Source organism: Myxine glutinosa, chromosome 8, assembly GCF_964187855.1.
Source record: "Myxine glutinosa chromosome 8, kmMyxGlut1.1, whole genome shotgun sequence".
NCBI classification, from domain to species: domain Eukaryota; kingdom Metazoa; phylum Chordata; class Myxini; order Myxiniformes; family Myxinidae; genus Myxine; species Myxine glutinosa.
In genome coordinates, this window is record NC_136268.1 from 135154814 (window position 1) to 135177763 (window position 22950).

At 48.0% G+C, this 22950-nt stretch overlaps 1 protein-coding gene across 1 annotated transcript in view; it reads left to right on the forward strand.

The window, feature by feature from the left end:
• The window catches only part of LOC137433197 (uncharacterized), a 726873-nt gene that overhangs the window by 517647 nt on the left and 186276 nt on the right, over positions 1-22950 (forward strand). Inside the window, exons 34-35 of the mRNA XM_078784000.1 lie at positions 11301-11408; positions 11890-11979. Coding sequence (XP_078640126.1) covers positions 11301-11408; positions 11890-11979 — 198 coding nt within the window. The remainder of the gene's footprint in view (positions 1-11300; positions 11409-11889; positions 11980-22950) is intronic.

Genomic DNA, 22950 nt, shown 5'->3' on the forward strand with positions numbered 1-22950 from the left:
GGCTGCGGCAGCCACGCCCCCGGCACCGATGGACTGGGGCCTATTCATGGAGCAAATAAGGGCCCTTATGGTTGAGTCGGGGGAAGAAATGCAAAGTAGAATGAGAAAGGAAATGGGAAGCCAATTTGGAGGAATGAGAAATGAGATGGGTGACCATATGGGGGAAATGAGGGCCGATAATGAGCAATTGGGAAGCCAAATTAGTGGATTAAAAACTGAGATGGGAAGCCAAATCGGGGAATTGAGACATGACATGGGAAGCCAAATCGGGGGGCTTGACTGCAAAATTGGGGGGCTAGAAGGTAAATTAGGGGGCCAATTGGAGGACATGGGTAATCAAATTGGGGAAATGAAGAAGGGGTTAACGGGGTTGAAAAATAGGATGGCCACCCAGGAGGACCAAATGGAAAGGGTGAAGAGTGGGTTAGAGGGGTTAGAAAACAATATAGAAGGCAAATTGAGGGAAATAGGGGAGCAATCCGCCCGGGAAATTAAACAAATGGGGGATCAGATAGAGGAGGTAAAAATCGGGTTAGAAACCAAATTGTACACCCACAAGGGGGATTTGGAGCAGATGAGGGCGGCATCTACAAAGGAAATAGGAGAGATGGGGGAGGATATAAGGCGCGGGGTGAGCGAAGAGGTCGCGGGGGTACGCGAGGAGGTAAAGCGGGGTGAGGAGCGCATGGAGAAAGAGGTGAGGAACAGCACGGCTAGGTTACAGGGGGGAATAGAAGACTTGACGCGGGGAGTAGAGCAGCTGACAGTGGGACAAAAGGAGTTAGGGGAGCAGGTGGAAAAGAACACGGCGGTAATAGGGGGGTTGAAAGCGACGCATAAAGAGATCAAGAATGAACTAATAGTGACAAAGAAGGAATGTCAGACGGTACATGAGGGACTGACAAAGAGGTTACAAGAGGTGGTAGAGGCAATGGAGACAAAAGAAAGGGAAGTCAGGACGCACATAGAAACGACCAAGGTGGCCTTAGAGGGAGAAATCGAGGGGGTGCATCGGGAGATAAAAGAGGTGAAACAAAAATTAGAGGAAGTAGAAGAGGGGGAAAGTGAAATTAAGAAGAGATGGAGGGAGACTAAGAAGGAGATAAAGGAGGAGGTGATGGAATTTGCGCAAGGTCTGTGCTCACAGCGTGATGATGTGCTTACTGACCAAATAAAGAGTTTGCAGGTGGCGGTGGAGGAGCGAAAGAGAAGAGGTGCCGAGGTGAGTGGCGATATGCTCGGAAATGTATATGGTGTGAGGGGAGATTCAGTGAGCTTGGGTGTTGGGCTAGACCCGGGCGTTCGTGAGAGGCCGCTGGTGAGGTGTGCGACTGGTGCAGAGTGCGTGGAAAGAGGATGTGTGCAATGATGTCCGACTATGGGGTGTGTGAGGAAAAAGTGTGCGCCGAAGAGTGAGTGTGCTGTCGAGAGTGAGAAGGAATGCACGACAGAGTGTGGTGGTGAGAGTGACACGGAGAGTGAGATGGATGAGGAGCGGGTGCGAGGAGGCACATCTGAGTTGGTGGTGGCGCGGGTGCGGGAGGGCACATTGAAGCGCGTGATTGGGTGTGCAGAAGAGTGCACACTCATGGTTGTCACAGAGGATGTGACCGAGGAGTGGGCGCGAGGAGGTGTGTTGATGAAGTGTGCGAACGACGAGTGTGTGCCAAGGTGTGCGGTGATCAGGTGTGTAACGAAGTATGTGAGCGTTATGAGTAGACCTGAGTTTGTGCGAGGGGAGAATGCACAAGCGAGTGCTGTGACAAAGTGTGTGGGATATACGAGCGGCGGTGGAGCGCCGGGTTTGGAGAGTGTGAAAGGGGTCACGTATGCGTGTGAGCATGCGAGTAAGGCATCGACGTTAAACGGAGCAACGGTTAGACCGACGTTTAGCCGACGCGAGCCCTCGGTCCATGCCGGGCTTCGTGTACTGCGGGAACCGGCGGGGGTCGTAATCACGGCGGTTTCAAAAGAACCGCCGTGCGCGATCCGCGCCAGGCCTCGCCCTGCACGGTCGCGTTCGCGCTCTGCTAAGCGGAGCGGGCGGCCCGGTGCGAGGGAAGGTAGGAAGGGTCGGGACGGCGCCCCCTTGTGGTTGCGGCGTTCCGGCCGGGCGAGATTGGGCCATCGGGCGGGAGACCGAACGGCTCCGCGCTGAGGTGGACCTTGGAATCTCGGGCCGAGTAAACCTCCTCCCCTGAACCGAGTGCCGAGCGGACCCAACCGGGGTAGACAGCCACCCGCATTCATCGCTCGGCTTTGCGAAGCCGAGCTTTGAAAAGGTAACGACGCACCGAGGCTCAAAGTTTAGTGGACGATGGTAGGGATAGTGTTTTGGTTCGAAATTGGGAATAGTAAAAATGATTGGCAGTAATGATTGGCAAATTTGATTGGCAGAAAATTGGATGGGCAGAAAATTGATAGTGGGAGATGCCCGAGGTGGAGGGATGGCAAATCCACCATCCCTCCCATCCATCCGGGCACATGAGCTATAGTTTATGGGGTTTGGCAGTGTAAGCTCGCCGAGGGCGGGTTAGGATAAATGGATTAGGGACCTAGAGAAATGACAATAGGTAACTGTAGGGTTAAGTAGTGACATTATACCTGTAGAGGGGACGTAGAGAGTTTAGATGGATTATAACGACGAGGGAGCGCAATAATATAAGGGGCGACTGGGAAGCGCGAGTTTTAGAAGGGCACCAGGTAGATCAGATGATGCCGTGTGTGTGAGAATCTTTGTGTTGAGCAAATGAGGAATTGCTCGTGAGAGATGTGTGTGTGAAGGAGGTGATGGCGCAGCGTATGGTGAAAAGTGTGAGGTGATTGTGCATTGTATTGAGCGAATGGTCCTGGAGGAGGGAGGGTGCAGGGAGCACCAGGTGTGATGGAACAGTTGTGCAAGTGAACAGGTGTGCAAGTGAACAGGTGTGCAAGTGAACAGGTATATGGAGAATGGTTGAATGGAATAGCTAGTATGGAATGGATGGTGTGGAGTGAGTAGTGTGGAAAACGTGGAGTGGAGTGGTCGGTGCGAAGGGAGTGGATGGGGAAGATGGACCCCTATCACGAATACCCGGGGAGGGTAGTTTAAGAGTAGGTAGAGGGTATAGGTAAATTGTGGTGGATATTGGCATCTGTGGTGCGTGTGGTAGAATGGTGTTTGGATGGGTGCATTAGTGGCGTGGAAATGGCTGGGCATGTGGCCTGTTAGTGTGTATGGTTAAATGGGCACTCCGCCACTGTTAGGATGTCGGCCAGGTGAGGCCGCAGGTGGGCTCTGGGAGCCGGTAGAGTTGTTCAGTGGGGCCCGAGGATCCGGAGGATGGACCCGGGTAGCCCAGTGCCAGAGAGGGCACCGAGTGGGGAGAGCGCCAGAGGGCCTTCCCCAAGTAGATAGGTTAGGGTAAGGAGCAGGTAAGCTCGGAGGCAACTGCAGTGGCGGAGGTGTGCAGGTGAGTAGACCTGCTAGGGGAGTCACACAACTCAGCCCCGAAATTGTGCGAAGGCACAGGGAGTTGAATCGGGGGAGTGAGACCCCAAATTGGTGAGCACCACAGCTTGGTCAATGGGAGTTCGGTTTTTAGAACCACATCGTGTAAGACGGCCAATGGTTTTCCAGGGAAAGACCCCGGGTAGAGTAAAAGTGTTAGGATTGAAATCAAGTAAAAGTCATTTCGAGAATAATTAGGATTGAAATCTCCTCACACCATCTACATACACTCACCTGAGGTGACGACAATGCTCCACGCCATGACATGGTTTGATTATCTTTTTGTGCAAATGTTCTTGGGAATGTGAGATGCATCATGACGTGGGTGAGACATTGTGCTGGTTGTTCCATCTCTTCCTCCTTAAGAGGGATTGATGATGAGTTGTGTGATGGCAAATTTGGATTAGAGGGATTGTGGACGAATTTGGAATCAGGGGGGATATGGGGAGGACGAGACGTAGAGACGGAATTTGTAAATTGTTGTGTAAATACGGGGTAAGGGGCGAGTTGAGTAGGTGACAGGGGCGGGTGACGTACGTTAGGGACGAGCTTTCTCCGCTCGCTCTCCAGGCGCACCTCACCTCTGCATTGCCTTGTGTTGATGTGTACCCTTGCGCCCTTACCCATCGCTGACTCTGCTTTGTCTTCCTCCTCACCCATGGACCGTGATCTCTGGGCACTGAGGGCGAGCGTGCGGGAGCCGCATCTGTGTGCCCGAGCCGCCGCTGCCAGCTGCCTGGATCGATGCACCACCTTATGGACCACACGTTTGTGGCTAAGCACCACACCCATATGGACCACGGTTCTGTGGCCGAGCACCACTGATGGACCCCACATGTTGGGGCCTGGCCCCTCTGCTTTGACCGGCCACGATGGCCCAGGAAAGTTTGTTTGCGGACCACGTTGAGGTGGCCCCCTTTGCCATACAGGTGGACCACCCTTAGTTGGCCCCTGTTGGCCATAAATAAAAAGAAATTGGACGCGTTTTGTGCCTTTTGATTATATTGCAAATAGGCAGCAAGCCAGAAGAAAGGACAACATCAAGAACGACGGCCAGCAGAGGTAGCAGCAAGAAGAAGAAGACCATCAGTTTGTTTTTATTGTGTGTGTGCAATGTAGCACTGGATGGTGCTTGATGGTGGTTATTGGTGCTTTGGTGCTTGCATGCTCGGGATGCATTGCAATATCAATTCTGCATCCCCGGGCATGTAGAGGTGGTGTATTGGTGCAGTGCATGCTTTTTCCTCCCTCCCGCATGGTTCTCTTTGATTCCCAAAGAAATGACAGGTCCTGGGTTGCAGTTTTGTAAATAGTCAAAATAGTGTCTTGTAAATAATGCTCCCCACTGTCAATGTTTAGTTTGAGAATAATTCCGCAATTCGGTTAATTGTGGGTGTGAATCTGTTAGGTAGGGTGCAACGTAGCAGGCGGGACATATTTAACTCTTTTTAAAATGTCGCACTCAGGGGAGAAGTTAATAGTAGAGGGTTACCACACCTGAGTGTCACATTAAGTAAAGTTTTCGGGCTGGGACGTCCCATGAGGAATGAGGGTGCTGTGTTACGGTTTTTAGAACCTTCACATGTAAATTTAGTAGTAAATTCCCTTATAAATGACCCCTGTGTACATGTCCCCTTAATTGGCTGTTAATTAAAGATTGCACCTTAGTTAGTCCATGTACAACACGTAGGACACTTTAGGATATCTCTATAGTTATGTCATTATTATGTGTTCCAGGTAAGGCTGTGTTTCCAATAGTTGACTCTACGTTGCATCAATCAAATAAGATAGGTCCCTTTCAGTTCCCCAATCATCTCTCTGTCAACTGTCAATCATCTAAGATAGGTCCCTTTCTGTCAACCCTCGACTCTGATTCTGCAACTGGACCCGACGGCATCAGCCCACGGGTCCTAAAATCCTGCTCTGCCGCTCTATCTCACCCTCTCTCTGTTCTCTTCACCCTCTCTTTTGCTCAAGGTCAACTGCCATCTGCTTGGAAATCAGCCAACATCACCGCTATGCACAAAAAAGGTGCAAAAACAGATCCTAGCAACTACAGACCAATCAGCCTTCTCCCAATTATCAGCAAAGTCATGGAATCCATCATTGCTTCGGATATGAAATCTTTCCTCTTCTCCAATGGCTTGATCTCTAATCATCAATTTGGTTTCAGACCAGGTCACTCTACTCTGGATATGCTGCTTCTGCTGTCTCAACAATGGATGGAGGTCCTCAATGCCAAACAGGAAATTAGAGCTGTCTCCCTCGACATATCACGTGCCTTCGACACGGTCTGGCACCCCGCTCTGCTCACCAAACTCTCCTCCTTTGGTATCCATGGAAATCTCCACGCATGGCTGGCGGACTTCCTCTCTAGTCGTCGTCAACGTGTGGCCCTGAATGGGTTTCTCTCATCTCCTCTTCCTGTTCAGGCTGGAGTTCCCCAAGGCAGTGTTCTGGGCCCCGTGCTTTTTCTGGTCTTCATCAATGATCTCTCTGACTCTCTTGAAAATCCTCTCTATCTCTTTGCTGATGACTCCACTCTCTGCCGCTCCATCCCTCTTCCCTCAGATCGGCAGTCTGCAGCCTCCTCGCTCTCTGAAGACTTGGACAAAATCACAGACTGGTCAAACAAGTGGAACATGTCTTTCAATCCTGACAAATCTCACACTCTTACTATGTCTCTCCGAAAAGATCGACTGGACAACCCTCCCATCTACTTTCTCAACAATCCTCTCCAAGAAGTTCTGTCGCTCAAGCTTTTGGGTCTCACTATCTGCCATGATCTTTCTTGGGAAAACCACATTTCCAAGCTGGCCTCCAAAGCCAGTCGCCGACTGGGCATCCTCCGTCGTGCGAAGTCCTTCCTCGGCACACCTGAGCTCCTCACCACATACAAGGCTTTCATCCGCAGCTTAATGGAATACTGTTCTCCCCTATGGGCCGGTGCTCCTGCCTCACACCTAGCTCGGCTTCACGCTGTTGAAACCAAAGCTTTCAGAATTATTGGAATCTCCCGCGATGAAGCTATCTCTGAGGGCCTTTCACTCACTCACCGCAGGCAGGTAGGTGGTCTTTCTGTCTTCTACCGACTCCTCTCCGGCCTTGCACCCCCAGCTCTCTCTGTGCTCTGTCCCCCAAATATTCCTACAGGTCGCACAAGATCTGCCAGCAACCCTCTGATGGTTAAACTGCCGAAATCTCGGCTCTCTGCTCACCTTCACTCTTTCATTCCTCTTTTCTCCCGCCTCTGGAACAAACTCCCTCACTCCCTTCAATCCCACTCCTCCCTCCAGGTCTTTAAAACAGCTGTTCACCACCATCTCTTATCTTCCTCCATCCAAAACCTTGATCTTTTCTACCCCCGCTAATGCACCCCAGATCCACCTTGTTTGAAATTCCAACTTCTTTCCTGGAAGTCCTGGCAGTGTCCATATGTTTTATACCTCTCCCACCGCCCCCTTCCCCTGCCCCCCCCCCCAAAGCCCTCGCCCTCTCTCAGATCTCTCGATGTCTCCATGTCTCTCGGTCCCTGCTCTCAAATGTTGTGTTTGTGTCCTTCCCCCTCTCTCCCCATCTTGTCTACCGCTCCCGATGTTATATGTTTTATGTATCGGTTTGTCTTTTTGTGTGATTAATGTTCGCTCTTTCACGAGCCTCGATCTTGTATACAAAAAAAAAAAAAAAAAAAAAAAAAAAACTCTTCAAAGTGCCAGTAAGTTGGCGTTCGTCGCCATTGCATTGGGCTGTTTTCTTTGCCCCAAACTCCATTACGCACGAGGCAAAGAACGGAGAGAAGGGGGAAGGAGCCGCCAGAGCACGGGCGTGGCACCACCTCATCATCAAAGGTGGAGCCAGAGAGCCCTTGCCGACCAACCAGCGCCGAGGTGAGCCAACCGGTAGGCGTGTCATTGGAGTTGGCGGCTTGATCGCACCACGCGCATTATAAGCGCGAGCGCAAGCCTTTTCGTGGCAGATAAGTGAGGGAGCACGACCCGAGAAGTTGAGAGAGGAGGGAGAGAGGATCGACCATTCTTTTCTTGGCGCGAACATCCTGCGGCGAGTGAGAGTCGGCACGCTCATGGGCGATACCAACCAGCACTGACGACCGGGTTTTCGCCACTGAACCGGAGCGTGGACGCTCAAGCGGGACCTCGACGTCGTGCCGCAATCCCCGGACCTCCCAGCCACCCATTCCGTGGACCGTCTGCCCTTCTCATCCCTCCAGCCATTCCTGCCTGCAATCCCCTATTTGTTTGAGTCTGTCTGTATTGTCCTGTGGGTTTAAGTAAGACTGTTTAAGGATTTGCGCTGTGTCCTCTTCTTCTTCTTCTTCTTCCTCTGTAAATCACTTTCGTTCCCTTCTTCTTTGGTTTTGGTTTTTCTGTAAATAATTAATAAATCCCTGTTCCCGCTTATTCTTTGGTTTCTTTCTCGTCCGATCGCTTTAGTGATTTTCCCATTGAGTACCTGTGGCGCGATTTCGGCCGAACCGCTTACAATCGGGTTTATTCTTTTGTTAACGGCCCGCGTCGCAGCTCGCTTCGCTCGGCGCAATCCATCTATTACGCTGCGGCCCAGGCTGGAGTATTTCCTCGCGTACCGGAAGGCGTTGGTACTTAGGTCATAGGAAGAATCGGCCTACTACCCTATTCAGCGCTGACCGGGTGTGACGTCATACCCCCAGGACCGGTCGGACGGCCAGCTTAACAAGACAAGGGGATTAACCCCCCCTTGCTAATGGGAGTGCCGTCCCCCGGATCCGTAACAATATCAATGTACTCTTGCCTGTACTCCTCTCTGATTCCCAAACATTGTCTATTTGTTCCAATGCCAGGAGGTGCGTTATGTCATCCATTTTTATTGTTTTTGTTTATTGCTACATATCAGGACCTTGACAGCTGTCCTTCCTTCACTTCCTGTCTGACTTCTCCTACTTTCTGACCCAGCTATGTTCCCTCTCCCCCTCAATCCTCCTCCTTGGTGATTTCAATATCCACATGGACTCCACTGACTCCACGCTAACCACTGACTTCACTGATTTACTCACCTGCTTTAACCTCACTCAACATGTCAACTTTCCTACCCATAACCGTGGTCACATTTTGGACCTTGTCTGCTCTACTGGACTAATTTTGCACCATCTCTCTGGCTCCGACCTCACTCTCTCTGACCACCTAGCCATCACTCTGACCATCAACATCCCCACCCCAGCACCAAGGCATTATCGCACTATCAACTTCCGTAAGCTAAACGCTTTTTCACCTGCCTCATTCTCATCGACCCTCTCTGAAAAAATGTCCACTTCTCCCTTCGTTGACCTCCACACCCCTTCTGACCTCACTGACTACTACAACCACACTCTCTCTTCCTGCCTTGACCAAATTGCGCCTATAAAAACCAAAACAGTTTCTTTCACCCATTCTGCTCCCTGGTTTACCCCTGAGCTCCGCCTAATGAAAACTCGTGCTCGCCAACTTGAAAGACTCCGCAATAAAACAGGTCTCACAGTTCACTCCCAGGCCTACAAGGACCACATACAACACTATAAAGATGCCCTCTCCCGCGCCCGCTCCGCCTACTACTCTCAAATTATCCACTCTGGCTCCGGAAACCCAAAAGCACTCTTCTCTACAATAAACAAACTCCTCAGCCCCCTGAACACCACCACCCAGTCATTCACAATAGACAACTGCATCTCCTTCCTTTCATTCTTCCAACGCAAAATTGAAAACATCTACAACAGCTTGACCACCGCCGCACCCGCTCCCCCTCAAACCACCTGCCCCCCCTTATCCTGCCATCCCCTGTCTCAATTCTCCCCAGTCTCCCCTACTGACCTCTCTGAACTCCTCATCGGAATGAAAACTGCCACCTGCACTCTTGACCCCATCCCCTCCAGCTTTGTCAAGGCCTCCCTTCCTGCTCTTTCTCCACTTATCATTGCAACAATAAACTCCTCCCTGTCTACAGGCATCGTCCCACCATCCCTCAAAATTGCTGCTGTTACCCCCATTCTGAAAAAACCTGGACTAAACCCTGACACCCTAAATAACTTCAGACCCATCTCCAACCTACCCTTTCTGTCAAAGGTTTTGGAACGCGCTGTAGCCACTCAACTCAAGCATCACCTCTCTGCCAATAACCTGTATGAAACATTCCAATCCGGATTCCGGTCCAACCACAGTACTGAAACTGCTCTCCTCAAAATCACCAACGACCTTCTCCTCTCCTCTGATGCTGGCAACCTCAACATTCTCATCCTCCTCGACCTCAGCGCTGCCTTTGACACCATCGATCACACCATCCTCCTCACCCGACTTGAAACCACCTTTAACATTACCGGCACTGCCCTCTCTTGGATTAAATCATACCTCTCCGACAGACGTCAGTTCATCTCCATCAATAACTGCAAATCCCCCACTGCTCCCCTCCCCCAAGGTGTCCCCCAAGGTTCAGTTCTTGGCCCCCTCCTCTTTATCCTTTACCTGTCCCCCCTCGGTCACTTAATCCGCCGTCATGGTCTCCAATTCCACTGCTTCGCCGATGACATCCAGCTTTTCATCTCCACCAAGTCCATCTCCACCGCCACCCACTCTATCCTGACAAACTGCATCACTGAAATAAAATCCTGGCTTCAAATCAACTTCCTCAAACTTAACTGTGATAAATCTGAAATAATCATCATTGGCCCAAAAACGCTCACCAAGTCCACCCATAACTTTGCCCTCAACATCGACGGTTTCCCAGTGTCCACCTCCCCTCACATCCGGAATCTTGGCATCATCTTTGACCAAACCCTCTCCTTCGACAAATACACTAAACAGATCACAAAGACAGCCTTCTTCCACCTGAAAAACATCGCCCGTCTCCGTCCATCCCTCTCCTCTGTGGCTGCAGAAACCCTCATCCACGCCTTCATCACTTCCCGTCTGGACTACTGCAATAGCCTCCTTTATGGTTCACCCTCAACAATCACCAATAAACTCCAATACATTCAGAACTCCGCTGCCCGTCTACTCACCCATTCCCGGACCCGTGACCACATCACCCCCGTCCTTTACAAGCTTCACTGGCTCCCCATCTCCCAGAGAATCCAGTACAAAATCCTCCTCTTGACCTACAAAGCCCTCCATAACCTGGCCCCATCCTACCTGGCTGACCTCCTCTCCAGACACACTCCCACCCGCAACCTCCGCTCTGCTGGTACCAACCTCCTGACCCCCCCCATCCGGACCAAATTTAGATCCTGGGGGGACAGGGCCTTCTCCATCGCTGCTCCCACCCTCTGGAACTCGCTACCTCACACCATCAGAGACTCCTCCTCACTCACCACATTCAAAACATCACTCAAGACCCACCTGTTCAACACTGCATTCAACATTTAACCCACAGCATCTAACCCCTGACTATCTCCTCTCCTTCTCCCTCCTTTGTGCTTTGAATATTTCCCTATTGATTCTTCTTTTTTTGCAATTGTCTTTATGTTTTGCTATGCGTTATGTTTTGCACTCTGTCAAAGCGTCTTTGGGCTTCCTGAAAAGCGCTATATAAAATAAATGCATTATTATTATTATTATTATTACTTCTACATGTGTTTTGTAAACTGCTTGTGCATTCCTTTATTTTAAACAAAACACATCACCAATATTATTTGTTATAAATGCAATTGTTTTTACAATTTACATGTACTGTGTAAGGAATGAAAATAACTATAGTGATGTTGTACACTGATGGATTGGTTGATTTTGTGGGATAAATTTTCTGTACAAATAAATATTAGCATGTTTTATCATCCTGATTATTTCAGGGTCCAACCGGTGAGACAGGACCTGTTGGAGAGAGAGGACATCCTGGAACCCCAGGATCTCCGGGAGAACCAGGTCTACCGGGAGACTCGGGCAAAGAAGGAGGCAAAGTGAGTGATGGAGTGAACACCGAGTTGTAGTTCTCCAAATAGCTGGATCTCAGAATATGGAATTTTCAAGGTGAAGTTCCAAATGACTTTGAATGAGCTGAAAGTCAAATTGGCTTTTTTGTTTGTTTGTTTGTTTTTTGGCCGAACTTCCAGTACTCCCTCCTCCCCCTAATAACATGTTAATTAAACAGACTGCTTGTTGCCATGTTTGTATAAAGCTGGTGTATATATGAATGAGTAAAATTACAAAATATAGATCTACTTGATCAGCAAGGCAAATTAACCATTGAGCGGATGCATTGTAAAACCAAGATGATGAAATGAGCAATCTGAGCAATCTTTGTCATTCTCATTTTCTTCTGTTCCCTTGTTGTACTGATGCTTTACGATATCCTTTCTTCTAGCACGAGCACACAATGATATATAGACAGAAAGATAGCGAGCAATGGTTTTTGATCAATTGTGGATGCTGGGATTACAGGGTGACCCAGGCTCACCGGGAACCCATGGAAAAGATGGTCCTTCAGGCTTGCGTGGTTTCCCTGGAGACAGAGGCATGCCTGGTTTACCTGTGAGTAACAACGATGAATAATTTATTTTTGTTTGTTGATTTGTGGAATTCAAATGCAAAGTGTCTCTCAACTCTGTAAAGCTCTTCTATGAACCTGCAGATATACATGTGTGGTTCATAACATTTCTGCAGCAATTATATTGTTATGTCGGGGGGTAAAGGAATATCTAGAGCCAGATAGATCTGAATAGGTAAGTAACTTGACTGTCGTGATAGGGAATCTATATGTAATAAGTTCTGTGTGTAGCCTGAATGTCGGTGTAAGGTGTATCTGTGTCCCCGCCACGAGGGGGCGGGGCGTGCTAAATAGTACAGGGATTATGGATAAAATTCTTTTGTTTGTCGTTCCCTCTGTCGCCAATCCAGTGTCCATTATGGCAACGCACTCATTTAGACACTTAGATAGGTCCCTTAGTGCACATATCAATTAAATCCCCTCCCTTACCAAAAGACGCACCGGAAAGACAAGCAAGAAGCGGCCGCGTACAACGCCGGCGTGGGCGTCAACCATCGTGCAAGGCAAGCTATAGTCACGCCCAAGGAACGTGTGATTGATTGAGGCGGAAGGCGCAATGGTTGGTGAGGAAGGCGCGAACCTTCGGCCAATCAGTGCGGAAGGCGCGAACACATGACTTAGAAGGGGGTCGCTAGTTGGGGGAAGAGCCGGGGTGACGTCGGAAGGTGGGAAACACCATGAAGAATCGAGGCTCTGGTTGGTGGCGCGCCAGAACTGACATCACACCGCGGGTGACAAAACGGCTCGTTCACGGGCATTTTGCCTTTCCTTTCGTGCTTGGCTCTTGCAGTCTTGGCGTTGGACCCTTCGTGTTGGAGATCGCTAGCTCTGTGCTGTACCCCTTCGTGCTCGACGAGGAGTTTGGAGCGGGGCGTGCCGCTGAGCGGGTCGCTCGGGGCCTGGCGGAGCGCGCAAGTGAGGCAGACTGAGGGGGCCGTGTTGGACGACGGGCGCACCACTGCAGACAGTTATTTTTTATATTTTTTTTGTTGTTGTTGTATACAAGATCGAGGCTCGTGAAAGAGCTAACATTAATGACACAAAAAGTCAAACCGACACATAAAACACAAAAATAAGGGGAGCGGCAGACAAGATGGGGAGAGGGGGGAAGGACACAAACACAACATTTGAGAGCAGGGACATCGGGAGAAATGTGGGAGGGGGAGGGCTTGTGGGAAGGTGGGAGATGTATAAAACATATCAAAACTGCAAGGACTTCCAGGAAAGAAGTTGGAATTTCCAAAAAAGTGTATCTGGGGTGAATTAGCAGGGGTAGAACAGATCAGGGTTTTGGATGGGGGAAGATAAGAGATGGTGGTGAACAGCTGTTTTAAAGACCTGGAGGGAGGAGTGCGATTGAAGAGAGTGGGGGAGTTTGTTCCAGAGGTGGGAGAAAAGGGGAATGAAAGAGTGAAGGTGAGCAGAGAACCTAAATTTTGGCAGTTTAACCATAAGAGGGTTGCAGGCAGATCTTGTGCGACCTGAAGGAATATTAGGGGGACACAGCACAGAGAGAGCTGGGGGAGCAAGGCCAGAGAGGAGTCGGTAGAAGACAGAAAGACCACCAAACCTGCCTGCGGTGAGTGAGTGAAAGGCCCTCGGAGTTAGCTTCATCGCAGGAGATTCCAATGATTCTGAAATTTCCAATGATTCTGATCCTGTGTCCACTGTACCCTTGCACTTTTTTTTGAATAATTCACCATTGCTTCCAGAAAATTTTTGAAATTAAAAAATATTTTGGTATCCACATTTGTATTTATTTGGTTTGCAGTGGAACAAAACAAAAAAGCTGAAAAAATTACAAAATCTTAGCTTATTCCACCAAGAAATCCTAAAATGGCCCGGACAATATTATTGGCACCTTTTAGAAGTTGTTAGAAATAATTAGATTTCAAGCAGGTGATTCTCCTTTACTTTGGAATTTAACTCACCTGTGGTGAGTTGCAGGTGCCTGCAATATAAAAAATCACTCATTCAACCAGTTTGAATGGAGAAAAGGAGTCATTCTGTTGTTCAGATGCACCACATTTCACACAAATACATAACAAACGTTTTATTTTATTAATTCATTTCCTTTGTCCTGTATTTGAAGTCTGTGTGGGGATGTCCCGATTAGGACATTTATTTACCGGCGCGTTATTTTCCTGTCCTGCTATTTATTGTAAATAAACCCTTCTATTCTTTTATTTTCCCTTCAAAATCTTGTGTTCGTTTTGAGTTACTTTCCTCCAGGATCGGAGCTGCTGTCTTGGCTACAGGTACGCGCTTGCCGCTTCTTCCTCTTCATTCTTCCCTCCCGCGCTTTTATAGCCGAATCCGGAATTGATCGTCGCCTCCATTTAAGTCCGTTTGAGCCATCCGCAATCCTACGGTATTAACCGAGGGATTCGCGCAACAACTGGTGTCAGGAGTGGGATTGAACCCTATTACAATTTGGTGTCAAGAGTGTGCAAAATTTTGAAGATTTGTTTTTAGTCAGAGGCGATAAATTTGAATAGTCGATTGGTGTGCGAGACGCGAATGGTGCACCATTAAATTTAATTCGATTCTGAGGTAAAATCTGCGTGGGGAAGCGACCTCTCGATGGAGGAGGACGAGGACGAGGAGGAGCTGAGCGATATGGAGGAAGAGCTGTCTCCCTTGACATATCACGTGCCTTCGATACGGTCTGGCACCCCGCTCTGCTCACCAAACTCTCCTCTGTTGGTATCCATGGAAATCTCCACGCATGGCTGGCGGACTTCCTCTCTAGTCGTAGTCAACGTGTGGCCCTGAATGGGTTTCTCTCATCTCCTCTTCCTGTTCAGGCTGGAGTTCCCCAAGGCAGTGTTCTGGGCCCTGTGCTTTTTCTGGTCTTCATCAATGATCTCTCCGACTCTCTTGAAAATCCTCTCTATCCGTTTGCTGATGACTCTACTCTCTGTCGCTCCATTCTTCATCCCTCAGATCGGCAGTCTGCAGCCTCCTCACTCTCTGCAGACCTGGACAAAATCACAGACTGGGCAAACAAGTGGAACATGTCTTTCAATCCTGACAAATCTCACACTCTTACGATGTCTCTCCGAAAAGACCGACTGGACAACCCTCCCATCTACTTTCTGAATAATCCTCTCCAAGAAGTTCTGTCACTCAAACTTTTGGGTCTCACTATCTGCCATGATCTTTCCTGGGAAAACCACATTTCAAATCTGGCCTCCAAAGCCAGTCGCTGACTGGGCATCCTCCGTCGTGCGAAGTCTTTCCTTGGCACACCTGAGCTCCTCACCACGTACAAGGCTTTCATCCGCAGCTCAATGGAATACTGCTCTCCCCTCTGGGCTGGTGCCTGCCTCACACCTAGCTCGTCTTCACGCTGTTGAAAGCAAAGCATTCAGAATCATTGGAATCTCCCGCGATGAAGCTAACTCCAAGGGCCTCTCACTCACTCACCGCAGGCAGGTTGGTGGTCTTTCCATCTTCTACCGACTCCTCTCTGGCCTTGCCCCCCCAGCTCTCTCTGGGCTCTGTCCCGCAAATATTCCTACAGGTCGCACAAGATCTGCCTGCAACCCTCTTATGGTTAAACTGCCAAAATCAAGACTCTCTGCTCACCTTCACTCCTTCATTCCTCTTTTCTCCCGCCTCTGGAACAAACTCCCTCACTCTCTTCAATCCCACTCCACCCTCCAGGTCTTTAAAACAGCTGTTCACCACCATCTCTTATCTTCCCCCATCCAAAACCTTGATCTTTTCTATCCCCGATAATTTCACCCCAATTCCACTTTTTGAAATACCAACTTCTGTCCTGGAAGTCCTTGGTGTCCTTGTGTTTTATACTTCTCCCACCCCCCCCCCCCTTCCCACGCCTCCTCCCCCCAAGCCCTCTCCCTCCCACACATCTCCCTGCTCTTAAATGTTGTGTGCTCTCAAGTGTTTGTGTGCTTCCCATTCTCTTGTCTTCCGCTCCCTCTTTTTATATATTTTGTTTGTCTGGTTGATTTGTTTGTGAAGTAAATGTCAGCTCTTTCACGAGCCTCGATTCAGTATACTAAAAAAAAAAAAAAAAGAAGAGAATGGAAGGTGCGGATAGCCTTGGGGTGAGTCAGATGTAGATGGGGGAATGGAGCTTTCCCTGCCATAGGGACGGCCCCCATAAATGCCCAGGGTTCAATGCAATTTATGCGGAAATGAAAATGGATTGGAAAATAAAATGGAGGCTCAGAGTGAGCAAATGAGAAACGAAATGAGGGAAATAAAAAATGGAATGAATGCTCAGAGTGAGCTCAGTGAGCGATTGGAAAATAAAATGGACAATGAGTGATCGGTTGGAAGGAAAGATGGAGGGAATGAGTAATGAGATGGGAGAAATTAAAAGTAGAATGGATACCCAAAGGAATGAATTGAAGGGAGAAATGAAGGGGCTGGAAAACAAAATGGATGTTCGGAGTGAGCGAATGGAAAACAAAATTGAGGGACAAAAGGAAGGATTGGAGGGGCAAATTGAAGGATTAAAGGAGGGATTGAAAGAACAAATTGATGGGATGGAAAATAAAATTGATGGATTGGAGGGGAAAATGGAGGGATGAATGAGCAAAATGCTCACCACAATCCTCTCTATCTCTTTGCTGATGACTCCACTCTCCGCCGCTCCATTCCTCATCCCTCAGATCGGCAGTCCGCAGCCTGCTCACTCCGCAGACCTGGACAAAATCACAGACTGGTCAAACAAGTGGAACATGTCTTTCAATCCTGACAAATCTCACACTCTTACTATGTCTCTCCGAAAAGACCGACTGGAAAACCCTCCCATCTACTTTCTCAACAATCTTCTCCAAGAAGTTCTGTCGCTCAAGCTTTTGGGTCTCACTATCTGACATGATCTTTCTTGGGAAAAGCACATTTCCAAAGCATTTTTCATGGCCTCCAAAGCCAGTCGCCGACTGGGCATCCTCCGTCGTGCGAAGTCCTTCCTTGGCACACCTGAGCTCCTCACCACATACAAGGGTTTCATCCGCAGCTCAATGGAATAATGTTCCCCGCTCTGGGCCGGTGCTCCTGCCTCACACCTAGCTCGACTTCACTTTCAGAATTCCAAAGCTTTCAGAATCATTGGAATCTCCTGCGATGAGGCTAACTCCGAGGGCCTTTCACTCACTCAGCGCAGGCAGGTTGGTGGTCTTTCCGTCTTCTACCGACTCCTCTCTGGCCTTGCTCCCCCAGCTCTCTCTGGGTTCTGTCCCCCAAATATTCCTGCAGGTCACACAAGATCTGCCTGCAACCCTCTTATGGTTAAACTGCCAAAATCAAGACTATCTGCTCACCTTCACTCCTTCATTCCTCTTTTCTCCCACCTCTGGAACAAACTCCCTCAATCTCTTCAAACCACCTCGGACCCCCTGGAGGTCTTAAACCCCACCAGGGTCCGGTGACCCTGCCGGCCCGAGCCACATGCTCGGGCGGCCCCCCGACGGACAAAGGACGCCACACTCCACCAGACGTGGGGCCCAGGTCGTACCACGTCACCCATGGCTGGACCCCACGTCCAAATCTCGCCAGCACAGCCCCCCAGCTGGCTGGCATTCCCAAATTTTTAAAGGGGCAAATCTTTTCCGAGGCCATCCCCAATGACCTCTCCTGGTCCAAATCCCACAGCTCGTGGACCAACTCCCTCTATGGCTGCTCCAAATCAAATTCCCATTTCCATTTAACTTTAAATTTCCTTTTAACAATTTGTATCTCCTGTCCCAAACTGCAGCTGCAGGTAACAACCCCTACCACAGGTTGTCCTGCCCCTCCCTGCAACTGTTCCACATTCCCTACGGGGACCAAATTTCCTGAGGCTCGATCTCCCGACTCTCCAAGGTCCAAATCCAGCCCGGAGCCAACACACTTCCCCAACTGGTCATTCAATTTCGGAGCCCCCGTTGCCAAATTGCATTGTATGGTGAGGGTCCCCTCGGTCCCTTCAACCACCTCCTCGGACCGACACCTCTTCCCCCAAACTCCTTTGGGCCTGATCAACTTGTCCTCTATGGGACTGTCCCAGGTCCGCAACCGCTGAGTCACATCATGTACATCATCCCCATCACCAATCATTTCTGGCCTCGACAGGCCTTCTTCCCCAATAAATACCCGGCCCGGCTCCATTACTCGGACCCCCCCAATTGTTATCTCCTCTTGTATTGCACAACCGCCCTTGTGCGGCAAGGACTCCAATCCACCCCCCCCCCCCCCCCCCCCCCGTTGGGGTTTTGTGACATCCAGCCGGCCCCGATACAACTCCAGGCCAGCATGTAACAAACATTCGCCATTACAATTTTCACATTCCCCATTTCCTTCCCAATTTCCTTCCCTAACTTCCCCATTTATTTCAATTGCCATTCCTGGTGCAATTCCCAATTTGAATTCCCCCCGTTCAGATTCATTTTCTGCCACCCTTGGCTTCTCCTGGGCTCCATGTGAATCATTCTTTTGTTCTTTCTTTATTTCATTCGTTTGTTCACATGGGGTTCCCATTTCTTTCGTTTTGGCTTCCCTTTGTTCAGTATATTTTTTCCTGTCTCCCCTCATTTCTTCCCGCAATTCCTCTATTCCGTTTATCTGAGCATCCAATGTGTCATTAAATCTCATCATTTCTCTCCACAATAGTTGCAACCAAACCTGGTCGGGTGTCGCGGCCGTCCCTACGGCGGGGGGAGTTCCATTCCTGCTCTCTACCCCATCTACAATCGGCTCACTTCGAAGGCTCTCGGCACCTTCCATTCTTTCTTCCATATTGCTTACCTCTTCCGCCGTTAAGAAGAAGTAGCTTCCCCGTGCGGCTTTTACCTCAGAATCGATCTAAATTTAACGACGCTCCGTTCGTGTCCCACGCACCGATCGACGATGCAAATTTATCGCCTCCGACTAAAAAAAAATTTTGCGTCCAAATTCTTCACACTCCTTGACACCAAATTTACGACAGGGTTCAAATCCCACTCCTGAATACCAGTTGTCATGCGAATACCCTCTGGTTAATACCAGTGCTCCCGAATGACCAAACGGATTTAATTGAGGCGACGACCAAACACGGATTTTGCTATAAAAGCACGGGAGAAAGAAGGGAAGAGGAAGAAGCGGCAAAAGCGCGTACCTGTCGAGGGAATGAACTCAAACGGGAATCTGGGTTTAGAAGGAAATTGAAAATAATACAAGGATTTATTTACAAGGATAGCGGGACAGGAAAATACGCGATGATAAATAAAATGTCCTAATCGGGACGTCCCCACTCACACTTTGGATACAGCACAGGGGAAATGAATTAATAAAAATAAAACGTTGTGCAATGGTTCGTGGGTGCGAGCCTATCTGTCTGCAGTCTTGTCCACCGTCCAAAGCGGCTCCAATCTCCGGCGCGAGGAAGCCCTCCGTCCGCTTCACCCATGCTCTGCTCGGCCCCGAGCCAACACCCCACTCCAGGCTCCTATCGACCGCACACGAGGTCCGTTCGCTCCACGGCACGCCTCGCTCCAGCACCAAAAGCAACTTGGCTAGCGATCTCCCCGCGAAGCCGATCTCCAACACGAGGCCGATCTCCAACACGAAGCCGATCTCCAACACGAAGCCGATCTCCAACACGAGGCCGATCTCCACCACAAGGCACAACGAGAGCCAGGAACGGAGAGCGAAGAGCGAAAGACCAGCACGACTCAATACCCAAAGTGAAGCGTCCAGAATCCCACCAGCGAGCCCTTTTGTCACTTTGCCCACGTGACGTCAGTTTTTGGCGCGCCACCAACCAGAGCCTCCGAGCTTCCCGCCGTCTCCTCAACCGTCTCGCGCCTTCCGCGCCCATCCAATCACACGTTCCCTGTGGTGTGGTTACAGCTCGTCTCACGTGATGTTGCTAGGCCAGCTGGTGGTGCGGCTCGCGGCGGCCATCCGGCGGTGCCCCGATCTGGCTTCCTGCCTGTCTTCTTCCAAGGTCATTGTAAGGGATGGGGAATTATTTAATGTTGCACGAAAGGGCCTATCTAAGTGTTTATATGAGTGCGTTGCCATAAGGGACACAGGTTTGACTACAGGGGGAAACGACGAACAAAGGAATCTTATCCATAATCCCTGTACTATTGAGCACGCCCTGCTCCCTCGTAGCGGGGACATCAATACAGCTTATACCGACAACCCGGGCTAACATAGAACTTATTACAGGTAGAATCCCTATCACGATAGTCGGATACCTACCTATACAGATCTATCTGGCCCTAGATATTCCTCTACCCCCCAGACATAACAATATATATATATATATATATATTATATATTTATTTATTTATTTATTTATTTATTCATTTGTTTTCATATAATTATATATATATACATATATATATATATATATACATATATATATATATATAATTATATATATATATATATATATATATATATATATATATATATATATATATGTATATATATATATATATATATATATATATACATATATATATATATATATATATATATATATATATATACGTATATATATATATATATATATATATATATATATATATATATATATATATATTAGGGTGGGCTTCAAAAAAGCAAAATGCAGATGTTCTCCGGGACATGGTCTATTTTTGTTCCTTTTGGTGTCAAAGGAAACCACACCAAATTTGAATGGAATCCAATAATATTTAGGGGTGCCACATCAGTGATGAATTTTCCCCCATGCAAAAATAGGAATTCCCATTTTTTGGGCTGTATATACACAAAATAAATACATAATTATATATATACATTCAATATAATATTAAAAATAAATATATAGTAAATATACATTAAATAATAAATATACATAAATACACATTATACATTATATATATACAATATATTATACATACAGTTTTGAGACTTCCTATGATCACTATCTGGGCAATTTTCATGCATGTTTTGTACAGGTTCCCGGGGTCAGGGGTACGCTTTTTTAGTGTGTAATATGTAGGCCTAACTTATTGACTGTGGCTCTTTTGTAGAGAGTGACCCTGTGGAGTAAGAATTAACAGGATTTTACCCACATTCTTGCTTATTTTGCAGATATGGCATGTGCTAGTACCAGTTTCATTGAAAACTCGGGCTCAGGATAATGTGTATCTCATTGGGTCCACTTCTGGAGATGCCATCAAAGGTGCCAAGCTCCCGACTGTGCATCAATCTCTTGTCCTGTTTTTCCATCACCTGAAGAAGGAGAATCGCACTGCCCGGGAGAGTGCAACCCTCACCATTGAAGAGGTTGTGAAGTTCTGGGAAAAAGCTCACCTACCTACAACGACGAAGCAGCACTGCATCCATCGTTTGGAGAGGCTATATGAAGAATGGAGGAGCCTCCAAAAAGGTGCAAAGCGGGGTGGTGCGACCCAAGAGAAAAAGGAAGTATCCTTCAAGGCCTCCTTGGAGAAGACGTTTGATCTTAGGCATGCAGATTCAGAGGCCATAATCACCAACCCCGAGGACAGGAAATTTCTTCATGATCAATTCTCAGAGAGGAAGGCTTCAATGGGATCTGTAGACACTGTGTTGGAAGCAAAAACGTTCTTGTGTGTTTGAAAGATCAGCAGCCACGAGATGATTATCGTGAACTCCTAGAACTGACTGTCATCTACATGGGAGGAATCCCACCTCGTGGAATCCGGATCATGGCTCCAGGAGCAATGCACAGAGCCAGATGGATGGCAAAAGCACTATTCACTACAGGTGTTCATGTTTCGGTTAGAGTTCCACTTGACACTTCGAGAGGCGAGAGAACTCCGAGCCTTCAACATTTTTGTCTGCCTTGTGTATGTACAGGCTTGGTTTCGGGCTCCACAAGCTATTGAGGCTCCCCTGAATGACATTAACCTCTTCAAGAAGTTGGAAAAGTTTGAACAAATCAATCAGAAGATGGCTCAGGCAGCCTTGAAGGCACTTGGCCACCACACGTGGTACATGAGCCCAGTACTAGTGGCATTTGCATTCTTTGACACCAGAATTGACAAAGAAAGCAAGATCAATATGATTGAAGCATTGAAAAATGACGGTGAAAACCCCTCTCCAAAGAGACCAGCTATCAAACGAGGAACCGCCCTGTCAATCGCTGGCCTCATAACAAAACACACCAAGCATTTCTTCAGCATCCTAGGGACCCCAACTGATTGGATGGATAAGGATCCTGGTTCATGGGAGTAAGAAACCAGCTTTCAGGAAGCAAAGAAAGCCGCCATTGGCTTAGTCGTGGTGAACGACAGTGCAGAAAGGGGTGTCGCATTGATACAAGACTACAATAAGCTCCTTACAAAGGATGAAGAGCAAAAGCAAGCTCTGCTCCAAGTTGTTGCTGCTCACAGGAAGATGTACCCCGATGCCAAGAAGGCAACAGTGGTGAAACAGGCCCAGAAATAGGAGTTACATTTCTCATTATATTTGGGTTTTTTAATATTATGTGATATGGTGTCTCTTCATTTTATGAACTGAACATTTGGATTGTTATCATTGAATTTGAGTTTTCATAGCAATATAGTGCTATTTGTGCAGCTATTGTAACATGTGTTTGCTAGAATACAAAGAAAGTGAGTGGAGGGTGGATTTTCATAAAACAAACTTCTGGTTTTGCTTTCGATCCATATATAGAAAAGTTTTGTAGACACCTTTAGTTTGAAGGCTGATGTGGCACCCCTAAATAAAATCAGATTGCTTTCATATTTGGTGTCTTTTCATTTTGGAACAAAAGTAACAACATAAAGCCATGTCCCAGTAAATATTTAAAAAAAATTATTTTGAGCACCACCCTAATATATATATATATATATATATATATATATATATATATATATATATATATATATATATATATTTTGTATGTATACATGTGTGGTTCTTCACCAAAATCGAATCGATTAGTCCTTGTTGCACACACAACCTGTCCACCAAATTCGTCCATAACTTTTTGAGATATC